Source organism: Rousettus aegyptiacus, unplaced genomic scaffold, assembly GCF_014176215.1.
Source record: "Rousettus aegyptiacus isolate mRouAeg1 unplaced genomic scaffold, mRouAeg1.p scaffold_m13_p_7, whole genome shotgun sequence".
Classification (NCBI taxonomy): Eukaryota; Metazoa; Chordata; class Mammalia; order Chiroptera; family Pteropodidae; genus Rousettus; species Rousettus aegyptiacus.
Genome location: NW_023416310.1, coordinates 18,220,531 through 18,237,618, shown reverse-complemented (window position 1 = coordinate 18,237,618; position 17,088 = coordinate 18,220,531). Strand labels below are relative to the sequence as shown.

Sequence of the window (17,088 nt, the reverse complement as noted above, 5' to 3'; positions counted from 1 at the left end):
ACTAATTAGTTAGCTAATAAATAATACCTCTCAGGTAACCTCATTCATTAAGTGAGTTGGAAATGATGTGTCTTTTCAAGGAGGCCATTGGGGAGTGTACAGAATTGGAATTACATGTAGGGGAAGCATTTTTAGGTAGAAAGACCTTTCAGCATCTTTCAAATCTTTAGGAAGGTGGCTGCCTAATTTGTCTACCTCTGAGGCTGGCCATTGATACCAGGGAAGGAGACAGTGTGTTTAATGAAATAGGAACAGAGCTAGGTAGTAATTTGCCATTTTACTTTAATTGCCTAGTGCCTTAGAGCCTCCATATGTAAATGAGAAAAAATAAACATAACAGAAGGCAGCTGACTCTTGGAAATTTAGCTGCAAGGATGCACCCTAAACTGAAAATTAAAAAAAAAAAAAAGGGACCAAATAAACCATTCAGTAGTAGTAACTAATTTATTCTCAAAGTCATTTGAAAAAAGATTTTGTGGAATTATCATTATATCCCTAATAAAAGATTTTATTAGGGGTACAGAGGTATAAGGGTTATAAGAGGTATAAAAAGGCAGTCTGCTTGGGCTTCAGGCATAAGCTGAAGACTGAGAGCCAGATGTTCTCTGCCTTTGGTCTCTAGCCAGGTGATAAGACTGCTGCTGTCTGCTGGACCTTCTAGAGGCTCCATCTTTATGAAATGGTTAGGTGCATTGGTTTTGGAGCCAGACAGACCTGCCCACCCCTTCCACTTGATAGATGTATAACCTACAGCAACTTAAAGTCTCTGAGCCTCTGCTGATTTGTCAAATGAGGATAATTATAATACCTACCACATCAACTCATTGTGCGTGCTCAATAAATGGTACTGTGATCATTATCCTCTGTGGGCTTCAAGAGGAACCAGATGCCAGAGTTATCGTCACTAAAAAAAAGAAAAGAAAAGAAAAAAGCTTTCTCAGCATGCAAAATATAGTACAATCTGCTCACTTTTAACATGTGAGACCCTTCACAAGGGAGCCTCAATTCACCTTCCTCTCCACCTTCATCGTCAGCCCCACCTCCCCACCTCCATGAGGTTCCATCCTCACAGACCTCTTGCTGTTCCCTGAAAATGCCTTTGTACATATACGCACCCTTTGGAATGTCCTTCACCTTCTGCTACAGACCCTTTAAGACCTAACTTAAATACCTCCTTCTTGGCAGAATGTTCTCCCTACACTCCTTCCTCTGCATCCCCACGTGGAACCTAGATGTTTGCGTTAAGCCTCTCGTTCAGAGTCCCTCAAACTTTTCTTTTTTTACTATGACCAACAGTTATAAATACATCTTATCTCAAGGTCTAAAACACGCATATATACACATTAAATGAGTTTCACAACAAGTAATTATCATATAGGTGTGATACACTTCGTTACCTTCTATTCCTTCATTCCTATTTCACTTAAAACAAATGTTGATTGCAACCTATTAAATTTATTTCATGTTCCAGCAAAGAAGAGATACTCTACAGCTTAAGAAAACACACACACACACACACACACACACACACACACACACACACACACACATTTCCCTAATCCATGTCCTGCCCAGGGTGTCAGACCAGATACAAGGCTTCTGTTTCTACGGTCATTTCTGGCTCTGAATTTCTGCTAGCACGCGTCTCTTCATCTGCGTCATTTTGTCTCCTGCAGTGGTTCCTTTCCCTATTCTTTAAGGGACTCGAAGGAGGAGAACAGTCACTTATCCTTAATTTCTACAGGAAGGCCCCAATATAATTATGGACGTAGCAGATTTACTGAGTGCTTGGGGGGTAATTGTGAATAGTTTTGAATAGCAGATTAAATTTAATTTGGCACTTGTACATTCTCAAAGAGAAGCCTCATCACTTCTACCAGCTGCCTGTCAACTGCCTTGCCCTCTTCCCATCTCCATCTTTTATGATCCCCAGTGAAGCTCTCATGGCCCGCAGTATCACACACAAGTCAATTTAAGTGATGACATTTAGTGATGGATATGTGTGATGGATGCAATAGTGAAATGCAGAAAGCATAATGAGAGTCTCTAATTAAGACTACCTAATGAGATGTGGCTGTGAGGTATGAAATTAGATACAATGTGCTTTCCTGGAAAAAGTCCAAGCCTGGATGGTCTTTAATTTTCCACTTTTCTAAACCTCTACTCAGGCTACTGGGGAAAATCACACAATTAGACAGCTTAGATACATTACAAGTTCATAGCAATAAACTTCAACAAAAATTATAACCAAATGGTAAGAAAACACTATGCAGCAAAACTGTGGCATGCAGCAAAAGCAGGGCTTGAATAAGATTCTCATAATCTTAAATACGTATACTAAAAAATAAGAAAGACTGAAAATTAATATTTCTAAGAAGCCAGAATGACAACAGAGTAAACCACAGATAATAAACATAAGAGTACAGGCATACCTCATTTTATTGCTTTGCTTTATTGTGCTTCGCAGATGTTGAGTTTTTTACAAAATGAAGGTGAAACCCTCTACCAGCAAAAAGATTACAACTTGCTTTATTGCGATACTTGCTTTATTGCAGTGTTCTGGAACCAAATCCGCAATATCTCCGAGGTATGCCTGTATAAATCAATGAAATAGAAAACAAAAAATTTTAAAAAGATTAATAAATTTTAATGGTTAAAGAAGTACAAATTAGTAGTTGATAGTCGGGCACAGGGAGCATGGCAGAGGAAATGCAGTTAGTATTAATATGATGGCTAAGTGGAGGGCCAGGGGAGGGAAGGACCAATTGGGGGGATCGTTTTATGAACATTATAGATATCAAACCAATGTACTGTATACTTGAAACTAATTTAAATAAATAAATGTCTTTTAAAAAGATTAATAAATATTAAAATTGTTTTTTTAAGAGTAGCAAAATAGATAAAAATCAAGCAAGACTACTCAAGTAAAAAGAGTGACATAAATTTCATTAGTCAAAATAGAGACATAAGCACGTTTGTAGTAGCGTTATTATCACCTCAAACTGGAAGCAACTCAGATGTCCTTCCACAGATGAAAGGATAAACAAACTATGGTACAGACATATGACAGTATAGTATTCAGCTCTAAAAATAAATGAGTTATCAAACCATGAAAAGACATAGTGGGAACTAAATACACATTGCTAAGTGAAAAAAGCAAGTCTGAAAAGGCTACAGAATGTATGGTTCCAATTATATGGCACTCTTGAAAATGCAAAACTACTGAGACAGTAAAAAGTTGTGGTTGTCAGGGGCTTCTGAGATGGAGAGGAAGAGCTAAATTGATGCAGCTCGGGCAATTTTTTTTTTTTTTTAGGACGGTAGAGCTGTTCTGTATGATACCGTAATTATGCACACATGATACTATGCATTTGTCCAAACCCATAGAACTTTGCAGTCCAAAGAGTGAACCTTAATGTATGCAAACTAAAATATCATTTAAGAAGTCTGGGAAACCCCAGGATGGAATGCAGAATGCATTTAAATCTGACTGTATTACAAACTGTGAATCAACCTCACTGAGAGGAAAAGAAATTCACCTAAATATCTGTGGAAGTGAGTGTGATCTGTAAAAGTAAAGGCAAACTAAATTGTAACGACCACTGTACTCTAATTGATGAACTTATACCAAATTGGGGTACAGGTTAACAATTCTGATACTGATACACATTTACACTGAAATTGAATAATTAAGTAAATGGATGCCAGAAAGTGGGAGCCTGATTAGAAGAGGAGGCTAGAATGACCTATGATAATGAACTAGAATCGGAGACATCAGTATGAACTCATCTCACATTTAGCCTAATATAGATATAGATGGTTACACATATATATGTAGTATAAACAACCCAAATATCCATCACTAATGAATGGATAAACAAAATGTGGTATATTCACACAACAGAGTATTATTATTCAGCCATAAAAAGAAATGAAGTATTGTAACATGCTACAATATGGATGAACCTTGAAAATGCCATACTAAGTAAAAGAAAGTAGTCACAAAAGACTACATGTTGTATAATTCTATTTATATGAAATGTCCAAAATAGGCAAATCTACAGTGACAAAGTAGATTACTGGCTGTCAAGGTCTGAAAGGTGGAGGGTGGTTGGAGTGGGGATTGGAGTAACAGCTAATGACTACTGAGTTTCTTTTCTGGGGTAATTAAAATGTACTAAACAGTCTTCAAATGTTTAATTTACTTGATCCCTCTGTAGGAGTTGACAATAAACACCCCCTCCTTTTCAAAATGTCCTCTTGACTGCCATGCCAACTTTGCAATGGCAATTTCTCTACTCAGATATTAAATGCTTCCAGTTTTCTTTAGAGTTTGGTCCTAGGCTCTCTGCTTTTCTTCAGAGACTACATTCCATTTTAAAGCTTTGATTGCATTTTTTGATTATGACTCCCAAAATTTTGTTTCTAGCCCATCAGAAATCTGGGACTACCAAGATAGAAATTGTTAACTAGCTCACAGATCTATTTCACATGTTCTAACAAAATACTTTTTTAAATGGCATCTTTCAATTTAAAAGTTTGAGGCCGAACTCTATTATCCAGTCTTTTCTCACAGAGAGCGCCATCACATCTGAACTCCATTATCGTTTGTTTTCAAAAAAAAAAAAAAAAAAAAAGCACCATGCCAGACACTACTCATATTCTAGAAGTTCTTTGGTTAACCCTGGACTAATTCATTCTGCCACATGGGTCCTGATATCCTACTTTTATTTTCTAAGTGTTCTCTCTTGTTCTCCAATTGTACTTTTAAAAAAAGTAGTATTTCTTTGTTGTTGCTGTTGGATAGATGCAGGACCTTTTTAGGGTCCCTGAAAAATAAGTTTTTGAAGTTTGTTTTTCCTGTTCTATGTTATCTCATTTCTTGGGAGTTTTTTGAAGCTGTTCTCAAATGTCTAGTACTCCTGTACTGTTGTCTTGGCATTTTAGAGTGAGGCCAAGTTGTTAAGAAGCTCTGTGTGCCTAAGGGAGTGTGACTTTCCAACTGGTTAGCTGAAAGCAAAATGGCTCTTCCTTTATAGGGCCTTTTCTTGCAGGCACTTTAGTTTCTCCTGAGAAGGATCCTTCACTTTTCCTCCTGGAGCCTATAAGCCCAATTGGTAGTGTTCTTGGAAGAAAGTGGGGTTGAAAGGCTTATTGCCTTAGTGTGCTCCCAGGGCAGCCTGACCTACAGCGTCTAGCACCCATCTAACTACTTTATAATGTATGTTTTCACACTATATTGTAAGCCCAATGAGATAGGGACCCCATCTGTCCTTTTCACGTATCCCCAGCATCCAGCACAATCCATGGTACATAGTAGACACTCAAAAATGTGTGAATGAAAAACTGGCAATACTAGTTTTGTTTAGAATGCAGGAACCCTTCAAGGAGTAGAATTCTTCTACCCAGAGCATTTGAAATTCTGCCTGGATCATGGACCAAGTCACTTGCATTGTTTGTAACCCACACAAAGCCCACAGCTCTGAATGTCAGATTCCTTTTCCTCAGACCCAGTCTGCTCATAGTGATGACAACACTGCAAATAAAATGAACACAATGTATATATACCCTTGGATTATGGGTTATGTTGCTTGTTCGTGGTCCCTGTACTTATTATGCATTCTAGTAATTATTATGCATTCTAATAATTACCCAAGAAGCTCTTAGTGATGCCATTCTTAAACTTTAGCAGAGAGCCTGTGTAACCAGCTAACCCTCTGAGTATGGAATGGGCTTTAAATTCTTTGTTAAGTTCCTTTTAGGTGGTGAAATCTGTTCTGCTAGTCAGGAAGGAGAAAAAAAGGTTGCCCCTTGGGGAAGGAGCTTTCTATATGCACACACTGATGACCAGCAATTTGACTGAGTGCACGTCATGCTGGAAACTACATGAAAAAGTGGCAGAGGCAGAAAGAACATGAACATGAGGTGTAAGACAAGGAGAAAGCTACCTACAAAGAATACAGGGCTCCTTGTGGGAAGGAGGACGAGTGAAGGTGAGGGCCTGTGTGAGTTAGGCTGGGCACGGGCTAAGCTGGTATAATAAATCGCCCAACTACACTATGGCTTACAGAAGATAGAACTTTATTTCCCTGTCATCTAGCAGTCCAGAAGTGGGCAGTCCAGACAGGTGGCTTTGTTCTGTGCAGTCCTTCAGACCTTGAAACCTACCTTTTCACTCCTCTATTCTTTAGCGTGCTTTCTGTGACTTCACAGTCATGGCTAGGACATTATCTTTGTAGGAGGTGGAGTGCCTTGTTCTGTAAGGAATGGAGGAAGTTCCTAAAGAGTCTTGGGAGGGTAAAAAAAAAAAAAAAAAAAAAAAAAAAAAAACACCCGAAAGCAAATCTTTTTTTAACCAAAAACACCTTTATTTTCATCTTCAAATAAACTGGTTTTTTTCCAAAATAATCACAATTAACTTAAAAAGTGACATTCACAATGCCTCTTCAAAGCATTCTCCTTTACCAGGAAACAGCTTCACAGAATCCAAATACTGATTTTAAAATAATTATATTTTGTTGTCATTAAAAGACAAAACGGAATCTAACTGAAGTCAAGGAAATCCATTCATACTTCAGGTTCTTCTTCTCCAGGAATCAGCATTGTTATACTATTTCCGTTTAGGAAAATCTGGTCTTAGTAACCCTTCTCCCTTCCGGTGTGATTTCAACCTCAGTGACATCTTCCAGTACCATACTGACAAAGTCATCAAATTGCAGAAGCGTACCAACAATTTCCTTATCACTCTTCATCACAATGTGAATTCTTGATCCTATACACTTGTCCACAAGCTCTAGAGGCACCAGCTGTGACGGGTTAGTGATAGCGTCAGCTGCCATGGCTACACCGGAACCCAAAAACCCAAATCTTGAGATACTGAAGAAGGCTTACTCATTTATAAACATTCTACATCCAGAAAACAATAAGTAGTGTTTCCATCTCAAAAGAGGAAATGACCTAAGCTTGCTGAAGTTTGTTGTGAAAACAAGTACTGAATATCTAACAGCATCTCTCACACTTCAATTTTTAAACAATCTTCCATTTCCTGAGAAGTCAGGAAAAGGGAAAAAATATTAAATTCATTTATATTGGTTTCTAAATATAAATGAATTAAACTAATTCAATTATATTCATATTATAAATGTTTATAAATTAAATCAATTATGTTTAATTATACTAATTAAATACTAATTACTATTTGTCAGATTTCCTTACACTTTAGAATGGCTATAATTTGTAATAAATTTGTATTATAGAGAATTTCTAATGCAAAGTGCTGGTCCAAACATGACCATTTTTCTTTAGAAAGAAACTAACACTGTCAATTCTATTTTTTTTTTATCAGGCGCATTTTTTGAAAAAAACCCTCTGAAGAACTTCCAGCAGCTGGATTTGGCAGGAAATTGTGTGAGCAGTGATGGATGGCTTACCTTCATGGGTGAATTTGAGAATCTCAAGCAATTAGTGTTTTTTGACTTCAGTACTGAAAGATTTTTACCTGATGTAACATTAGTCCGAAAACTTAGTCATGTGTTATCTAAGTTAACTTTTTTGCAAGAAGCTAGGCTTGCTGGGTGGCAGTTTGATGATGATGATGTCAGTGTTATCAAAGGTGCTTTTAAACTGGTAACTGCTTAAATAAAGGGCACCCTAAGCCTATGAACGACTTAGACTCCATTACTTCTAGCCTGGTGACTTAAAAATCTTTGCTCATATAGTCCAACAGTCTGACAGTACACGGCAATTCATTACACACCTAAAAATTATCCTTTAGTGTCTGCCTAACTCGCCCCTTCTAAACTTTTTCTTCTTTATTGGTATCAGGATGATGTGTGGCACCATCATCATCTCCTTAGCTGGCCTCCCCCATGGAAATCTACTTTCTTAGTTTTATCATTCGGGGAAAAAAAAAAAAAAAAAAGAGCGAGAGAGAAAAGGATGCCAGGAAAATGAAGCCAAAGAAAAGGAAGTGGGAGGGAGTTCACTGATAATATGCACAATAATTCTGTGTCTCACTACTCCTGCTAGGACTATCAGCTACTTGAAGGGGACTTTTGTTCATCCTTGTGTTCCCCTTGGTTTCAAGAACAGCAGGTCACAAAAACTGATATAGTGTATGCGCATTTACTGAGTACAGTGGCTGGCATGTATTAGACTCTCAAGTATTTGCTGAATATGAGATAATTAAATTACCAATAAATAGCTACTGAATAAACAAAGAAGCCAAAATGACTTAAAACCAGAGAGAAAACTCCATGTATTTTATTCAAAAAGTTTAATTCAATAATCTGGAATGTAAAAAGCATTTTCTTATATAAGCAGGTCAGACTCCCAAAAAAGACTGGCATCCCTTAGTCAAGAAAAAAATTGGCAGTTTACCAGCAGCTAAAATAGAAGCTTGAAATTCAGGTCCTTTCCAGTTGCTGATAAAGGTATGTAATTCCAACTGTGACTTCAGAGATTAAGAAAGAAGTAAAAATGTACCCCATCCTAATATTTTCTACACCTCCCAAACGATCCTTCCCCACAGAGAAAGAAGTTTAAGAAAAATTTGTTTAAACAAACTTAAGTCAACGTAAGTCTGAAATAAACAAAATCCTAAATGGTGTAAGCCTGTATCTTCTATTCTCACGGCACCTCAAATTAATGGCTTCGGTGTTGATGTAGGTAACACGTAGCCTGTATGTTGAGGTAGTCACTAGAAAGAAATTCTGAGCACAATATTCTGTTTAGCAAATGGGCATATATTCTACAGATTTAGACATAAAATTTTACAATTACAGATGAACTAAATCATTCCCTACCCTAACTTTACAAATGAGAAAGCTCAGGGAGGTTAAATGACTTGCCCATGGTTACAAAACTACTTACGCAGTGGCAGCGCCAGGATTGGAATCCAAATCTTATCTTCCAGTTTGGTGTTTTTTCCATTATAGTAATTTCTCAAATAGGGTTAATCACATTCCATGAAGCTTGCTCTTAACCACAAACCATGGGTCAAGTATTTAATTTGAACTTCCTTTTTTGTCTAGCTTCAAGTGACTCCATGGCAAGATTTATTAGTAAGGCCACTGCCTATAGGCCTATGCTGGCCAAATTTCTTGTTTTCATATCCAGAAACTAGCCAGAGCTTGGCAAATGAGGCTTCTCTATATTAACGCATGGACCAAAGTCACCTGCAGCAGTTGGCATTACTGAATTTCAGTAAGTAGAGCCAATTCCTTCAGAACACGCAGGCAACTTGTCAAATAGTGTAAGTAGGTATTAAAGCACCTTTGGTAGGACAATTGCACAGCTGTTGCTTCCAAATGGGTGTTGAGGAAGAAGCATTTAACCTTGCACAGAACTGTGTTCATTATCTAGACGCTTTAAAAATCCCATGGGGATGGAGAAGACATGCACAGGGTGGCGGCACATACCTCTTAATTATCACTCAGTACATGACAGTTCTTCAGATTTCATGCATGACCCAAATTCACATTTAGATGAGGTCAATGGAGGAAAAATCACCCTGTAATAGTAGACCAATAACAGGTATAGTAATAGTTGGAGAACGTAAGACAAATGACAAGGAATACATTGCCTTCTAATATTTCACAAAGTTTCATTTTCCCCAGCAGTCAAGGTAGTGAAGGTTCTATTTCTTCAGCAGGTCAAATGCCTGAACAGGGTTGCAGATGTCAAGACAATGAGCAACTCTTTACCAAGCAAAAGTTATTTAGGACATGGTCATTTATTATCACAGGATGACTACAATTCTCCTTGATGAGGATGGCTTCTTAGATGTTTGTTATATCACTGAAGAAATAGGATTTGGAAGTGTTGCTCACATTTAAAAGAAAATGAGTTGATTGAAGAAATTGTTGCATATTCTACAAAAACAAAAATCTCTAGATAGCTGGCTGATGGCTGGAAAAGTCACAAATCTCCAGGAGTACTGGATTCCAGAAAAGTTGCATCCACTTTCAAAATCTCTTTTTAAAACCCTAATCATAACACAATAAGATGAAAAACCTTCATAGGTAATTTGTGACTGCTGCTTGTTATGCTTTTTATAAGTAATACTGGCCATGCTAGAAAGCCCTTAACATGTACATTTGGAAAAGTAATCAAAAAATAAAATAATCTATATAATTCTCACACTGTATCACAGTTAACAATTTACTATGTTTGACAAAGCAAAACAAAGTTAGAAACTGCCTGTAGCAGGTCTAAAAATACTGTATCCTATAATCTAGGGTCCCTTATGTTTTGATAAAATATATAAGGTAAACTCAAATTGATTATGCAACTTTGAAAAGGTATCAAATCCTATGTTATATATGAAATTCCAAGTATTTTGGTAATATATTTGATGTCTTTCATTAATAAAACAAGAAATTAAAAAGTCAGCCAATGAAAGAGTGACAAAAAAATATATATTCCATCGTTATGTCAGTATTTAACTAAAACTGGGATACCTTTATTGCACATCACCAAAGGATCTGGTATTCATTTAACCAGAATAAAACACTTTGAAAACCACAGACAATTTGCAAATGTAGTGAAATTGTTAAATGAGAAAAATTATTTAAAAACTGATCATTAAAAATTTTAAATTATGGTAGGCAGTAGAACATGTTCCAAAATTTCTGATAAAAATTTCTCCTTTTCAAGACATAATTCAGGAGGTCCTTAAAGAAAAATGTAGCAATTAAGTTTGGAAAAGCTATAAAAAAGACTTTTATTTTTAGGACAGACATTTTTTTCCTTTCCTAAAATATGTATCATTATTCAAGAAGGTTTATAAATGTCACTGAAGAAAATATTATATTTTAAATAATGTGACAGGTCCACTTTGTCAAGTGGTTCTCTTGTAAAGGTAATGTCATATCACAACACAGTCAACTACAAAACCAAAGATTGCAAAATTCAACTTAAAGAAACACATTTTCTAAAGAAGCCTATTTAAAGCCTAAAACATTTAAAAGGTTCTCACTATCCAAAATACATTTTAAAAAAATATAGTTTCATGTAATATGAACTAGCCTACTATACTCTAACATTCAGAGTAAATGATCAAACAGTCAATGCAAAGTTGGATTACTAAATAAATTGCAAGGCAAGGAGTCAATATTCCTCATAAAAATAAATTAAATTACAGTACATCATGGTCTTGGTTGTCCAATTCTATTGTTAGTTCCATATCTACTTGGTATATTTGTAAAACCAGTCCTCAACCCTTGGGTTGTTCCTATTCCTGGAACTCCAAGTCCTTGATTAAGCATGCTGCTGTTATAAGGTATGTGTCCATGATTAAGCCCCAAACCATAAGGTCTCGTTTGTGTGTTTGGAAGAATAAATGGGCTCACATTTTTTCCAGGAGTGTTAAAAGAAAATTCTGGAGGTGGACTACTAGGTTTAGTTGGAGTCGATGTGACATGGTTTGACTCATCAGTACCCTTTAACGGAGGCATTGGAATTATGTGATGATCTGAAAAATTTAGGACGTTGGCTGCAACAGGCCCAGATAGTAAAGCAGGCCTAATCCAATCATCTTTGAAAATCTGAACAGTCAGAGTTGACACTAGAGTGTACAGCCTGTTGGTCACATGAGCAAGAACCATTTGTTCATTTGCATCTCGTCGAATTCTTACATGAACTGATCCAGCCTAAAAAGGGCAAATCATAAGAAAGAGACTGCTTAGAATTACACTACTAAAAATTCCATTAGAAATGAACATCTTTTTAATGAGTTTGTTGTAACAGTACTTGATATTTTCTTTAAAACAAGAGAAAGTTTAATGCCTTGAATTCCTTAAAGACTACTTAATAGTGATTATCAAGATAGAGAAGTAATGAAATAATTAATAACTCTTTAAATAAAATGTGACCTTTTAAAATCTAAAAAAGGAAGAGAAATCCATGTAGGAGGAAGACGGGCATGTTATAACATAAGGCAGAATATAAATGAAGTATATGAAAAATGTAACAGAAGGGTAAAAAAAGGTAGGTATTAATTCAAATTAAAGAAGACTTCAAAAGAAAATGGCATTTGATCTAGGGCTGGTTATATAAAATTTCAAAAGGTGGAGACAGGTCGAGGCAATAGCAATTAAAATGCATGGCATATTGGGCAAGAATAAGCAATATCACTAGTGTATAAAAAAAAAAACAAATATTTCGGGGGGGCAGAAAAAAAATAAAAGAAAGGAGGAAAGGAACAAAGAAGGAAAGACGAAAGGGAGGGAGAGAGGAAGGGAGGGAGGGAGGGAGGGAGGGAAGGAGGGAGGGAGGAAGGAAGGAAGGAAGGAAGGAAGGAAGGAAGGAAGGAAGGAAGGATAAAAGAATGAAGAAATTATATAAATGTCTAGCCACTATGCTGTACACCTGAAACTAATATAAAATAATATTAAATGTCAACTCTAATTGAAAAATAAAAATTAAAAAAAAGAATAAAGATAAGTAGGCAATAAGGTTAAAAACAAAGGCTAGCAGAGGACTCTATCATGATAAGGAGTTTTAACAGCAGGAATTAAACACTAATAAAATAATCAGAGTTCAGAAAAATTATAGGTATGGATGTAGGAGATGACGGCAGCAGTCTAGGTTAGAAATGAAGAGTGCTGATAGGACAAATACAGTGGGATCAGAGAGGGATATGAATTCATGATATTCCACAGGTTAGAAGTGGGAGGACTTGACATTCAACTAGACGTAATGAATGAGGGAGATGGACTCATCCAAGATGACCTCAAGGTTTCTAGCCTAGGTCACTAGGAGAATAGAAAGCACCAGGCATTACAATGAAGGATGTTTATTAACTTGAAAAGATGTTTGTCATATGTTGTTTTTAAAGTAGATAACGGTAAGTACAACAATGATTCTATTGTAATTAAAACACATACATACAGAAAAATATCAAGAATGACAGCACTTATGTCTAGATTGTAGAATTATGAAGGATTTTATTCTCTTTGACTTAGTTGTAACTTCTAATTTTTCTAATAAACAGGTACTATTTGTATAATAAAAATTTTTAAAAATCTATAATAAAATTAAACATCCAAAAGATATTCCATGTTGATGTCTAGATAAACTCAAATTTTCAAAAAATAAAAATTATAACAAAGCATAAACAGTACATAAACTAGCCAGTTGGTTTAGTTACAATGTGTCTGAATATATTACTTGGGCAGTAACAAGAGTTACTGTCAACCATAAGACACAAAAAAATATCTATATTGCTTGAATTTGACTTCTAGTTTATTATTTTTCAGTAAGGTAACATATATCTTAGAAATCAAGTCATCTTTGATTTCTCCCTTTCCTACTACCACTCACAGTTGTCACTAGACAAAACTATAAAAGATACTATATCTTTTCAGTTTGATATGGAAATCAAAGTAATTAAAAGAAGTGTAAACCATTGCTAAGTATAAGCTTGAACAGAGTATCCTAGATTATGGTGTCTGCATTAAGCTATATCTTTTGTAACAACTATTCTTGGCAGCTCAAAAGCTTGTTTTATTTATCTCCTTGGTCTTAATTAGCCGGGCACTGTATCAGTGAGGTTGTTAGAGGGCTAAGTTCTGAATAGCTGAGATGATCGTATTATTCTTTGTGTTAATAAGCCACCAAACTAAATAAACACTTGTCTACTAATTTATTGATACTGATACAATTAAAAGAATGATTAAAAATAAACTACATTACTGGGGGAATGTAAACTGGTATAACCAATTTTGGAAAGCGATTTGGCAATTGGCATTAAAAGCCATAAAAAGTGTGAATATCCTCTGATTCACAAAATCCTTTAAAAAATTAATCTTAAGGAATAATCACAAGTATATGCAGAGGTTATTCCACAAAAATGTTCATCTCAGTCCTGTTAATATGGGAAAAATGGAATGTCCAATAGAAGAATAAATACATAAATTATGGTATATTTATATAATGTAAAACTCTGCAGCCCTTAAAAATTATGTTGGAAACGAACAAGACAGACAAACAAAGATTCACAGACAACAGTTCAGTGGTCACTAGAGGGAAAAGGGGAAGAGAGGGTAGATAAGGGTGAACGAGGTCAAATATATGGTGATGGAAGATTTGACTTCGGGTGGTGAACACACAGTGCAATAATCAGATGATGTATTACGGAATTGCACACTTGTAATCTATATAATATTATTAATGAATGTCACCCCCAATAAATTTAATTAAAAACAGAACTAAATAATCACCACAAAAGTAGAGTTAAAGACAAAAAAAATTATGTTGGGATTCTTGGAAGAAGACAGCAGCAGTGGTGGCATGTTTCTAAAAAAACCCAAATATCCCCATAAAAAACAGAGAAACTAAGAAAGTAAATTCAAAACCTATGAAAATCTGCAAAAAACTAGCTAACATGTTACTCCTAAGAAACCCGAAATGTAAGCTGAAAAACCTGCAAGACATCAGCATCCGTGCGGGAGGAAGAGATAGTACATCTGACTAACCTAAAAACCCCAAAGCAGTAAAGTGGAGCTTAATGGAAATCTAGAACAGCGAATTTGAGAAAGGCAACTGGGAAACTAGTTTTGTTCATTTCAACTGGGTTTTGTTCATTTCAACAGTGGGTAAGTACACTGGGTGTGTAATAAGATATGAAGAGCTGGAAGTCTGAACCCTAGAGCTTTCAAAAGTAACCAAAGCCCCACGTTATGAAGAAACAACTGGGAAGGGAATCCAAATTAAGCGGCACAGTAGAGACAAAGGATAAGGAAGGTTCAGATACAAATGGGAAAAGAACAGAGCCAGGAGAAAGAAAAAAAATTCACTTCACAGACTCATCAGATGAGCCATGAATTTATACACACTACCCTAAATCACTCCTTAGTTTAAAGTTTAGGAAAACTAATTTCATGTCAAAGGAACACGAGAAAAGGACAGAATCCGAATCCTAAACACAGTTATTATAAGGAAAAAAGGGAATACAGAACAGGTTAAGAGATCACCAGAAAGATTTACCTACCAAACTATTGAGAACTATACCTTACTTTATCAAAACAAGCCAAAAGACATGAAACAAGAAGAATATAAATCGAAATTAGAAAACCTCAGAATAAGATAATTAAAAATATAAAGAAAAATTCATTTGAGAAATGAAGACTGAACTTGAAATACAAAAGCAAACATACAAGTATACTGTAAAAGAAATAAAAGATGAAAAGGGAAGTTTTAAAAATCAAAAGAAAATGCAGATAAGGAACTGAAAGAAAATAATACGAAAAAAAGAGGCAAAGACCCAACACGAAAATAGAAGTTCCCAAAGAAGAAAATCAAAGCAAGAGAAAAGAATATTAAAAACCATAATTCAAAAAAACTTTCCTGAAAGTTTAAAATAAATGTTTTTGAAATAACATTATTTAAAGGGTATACTGCATACGTGAAATAATTGACTCAGAATAACCAACACCAAGACAATCTACTAGACTTAAAAAAAAATCTCTTGGGCATCCAGGCGAAGCAATCAAATCACGTACAAAGGGAAAAAAAATAAAACAAGACCAGACTATGAGTCATCAGGCTCTATTAGGGCAATGTTTTATGCCAGAGGTAAATGGAATGACATATTTAAGAAACTCAAGGAAACAAAAATATATGCTCAGGATTTTATATCCAGCCCAAATGATTTTCAAGTGTAAAATCTACAACTGTTTTCAACATTCATGAATTTAAGGAATAATAATTCGGAAGAATTTACTATAGAATGAATTTTTGATATCCTAAAAGACTAGAGAAGGGATGAGGAGGAGAAAGTAGAAATGAGGCAGCCATTTTTCCACTAAAGAGCATAAGTCTAAAACTAAACACTACAAAGTGGATAATATTGAGCTGTTAGACCAGCCCTAATCTCCCTACCTGAGGAATTTGTGGTATGTTAGAAAAGTCAAATCTTATTTGTTTTAAAAATCAGGAAAGTAACATTTAGTGACATGAAAAACAGTTCATGGTATGTTGAATGAAAAGAGCTATTTATAAAGCAGCAGGATCTAATTTTCTAAACAGAGTAAATGGCAGTTTTCTCTACATGATAGGATTATGGTGATTTAATTTTTTCGGGGTACTTTTTTGCATTTGCTTCATCATCCCTGATACAGGAATTAAATCATGCCACAATAAAGTCTCTCTGGTAATGAGGTCCAAATTAGATCTGAAAACATGGAATTTGCTGCTGAAGCCGGCTGTGTTATTCAACATATCCAGCAAAATCTCTAAAATTAGAACTGCAATTAAAAAGAAAATAATTGCACCTTTTACTTTTGCAACATTTTCATATTTAGGAATGTGTGACTATGAATTTGTCTTATCTGGACAGCCCATCATTAAGATCATTGGTTTGAAAGAATAAAGGAAAAAAAACCCTCAATTAATCTCAGGTTACTGAATCCATGCACATTTTAGTCTCTATTAAATAAAAGTAGAAATCAAAGGCTCTATAAAAATTTTAAAGAAATACTTTTTTCAGTTTGGAAAATTATAAACTATGCTTTAAATTATAACTAAAGTAATATGCAGAAAACATACCAAGGAGCCAAAACCTAGGGTCCAAAAATGCTCATTTCGGACTTCCAAAACTCCATCCAAGGTAGATACCTGATTGAAAACATAGAAATAGGGTTATTTGTTTTTGACATATCCAATACAATTCAGTCACACTATGGACTTGCTCTTAGCCTACAAATGACACAAGGACACTCATTAGCCAAGAGAAGTCTCAGGTCACTCAGTCAAGAGACCACTTCCGCTTGTTCGGCACCGAGCCAAAGCCTTACTTCTCCAGGTTCTAGTCTGCACCTATCCTTATAGAACCAGGTCTTCACACTCGCCTCTCTCACCTTGTTCTTCAGTGGACAGTCCTTTTCATTCTAACAATATTGCATGTATTTATGTCCAGCACTTGTGGCATGAGATTTTTTTTTTCTTCTCAATCACTTATTTCTCTGAAATCCCTGTTATCTGGATGCAGGCCAAAAGGAAATTCCAAGGCCAGATATAGTACGTGGCACTAGCTAAGACAAGTAGCCACCTATATTAGTGACAACTAATAGTTTAAAATAGTCATTA

At 35.5% G+C, this 17,088-nt stretch overlaps 2 protein-coding genes and 1 pseudogene across 11 annotated transcripts in view; 1 reads left to right on the top strand and 2 right to left on the bottom strand.

The window, feature by feature from the left end:
- NLRC4 (NLR family CARD domain containing 4) overlaps positions 1-7,921 on the top strand; it is a 30,279-nt gene extending 22,358 nt beyond the window's left edge. For 4 of the 7 annotated variants that reach the window (XM_016136052.2, XM_016136053.2, XM_016136054.2 and 1 more), the window contains one exon: positions 7,346-7,902. In XM_016136052.2, coding sequence (XP_015991538.2) covers positions 7,346-7,638 — 293 coding nt within the window. In that variant the 3' untranslated portion in view covers positions 7,639-7,902. Of the gene's footprint in view, positions 1-7,345 lie in introns of all 7 variants that reach the window. The other 3 variants (XM_016136058.2, XM_016136057.2, XM_016136056.2) reach the window with 1 other exon arrangement.
- LOC107505753 lies at positions 6,345-7,118 on the bottom strand (annotated as a pseudogene).
- Positions 7,922-8,260: 339 nt separating the features above from the next.
- SLC30A6 (solute carrier family 30 member 6) overlaps positions 8,261-17,088 on the bottom strand; it is a 31,186-nt gene continuing 22,358 nt past the window's right edge. For all 4 annotated transcript variants that reach the window (XM_016136059.2, XM_016136061.2, XM_036224428.1 and 1 more), the window contains 2 exons: positions 16,549-16,617; positions 8,261-11,651 (listed from right to left, as the gene is read on the bottom strand). In XM_016136059.2, coding sequence (XP_015991545.2) covers positions 11,148-11,651; positions 16,549-16,617 — 573 coding nt within the window. In that variant the 3' untranslated portion in view covers positions 8,261-11,147. The remainder of the gene's footprint in view (positions 11,652-16,548; positions 16,618-17,088) is intronic.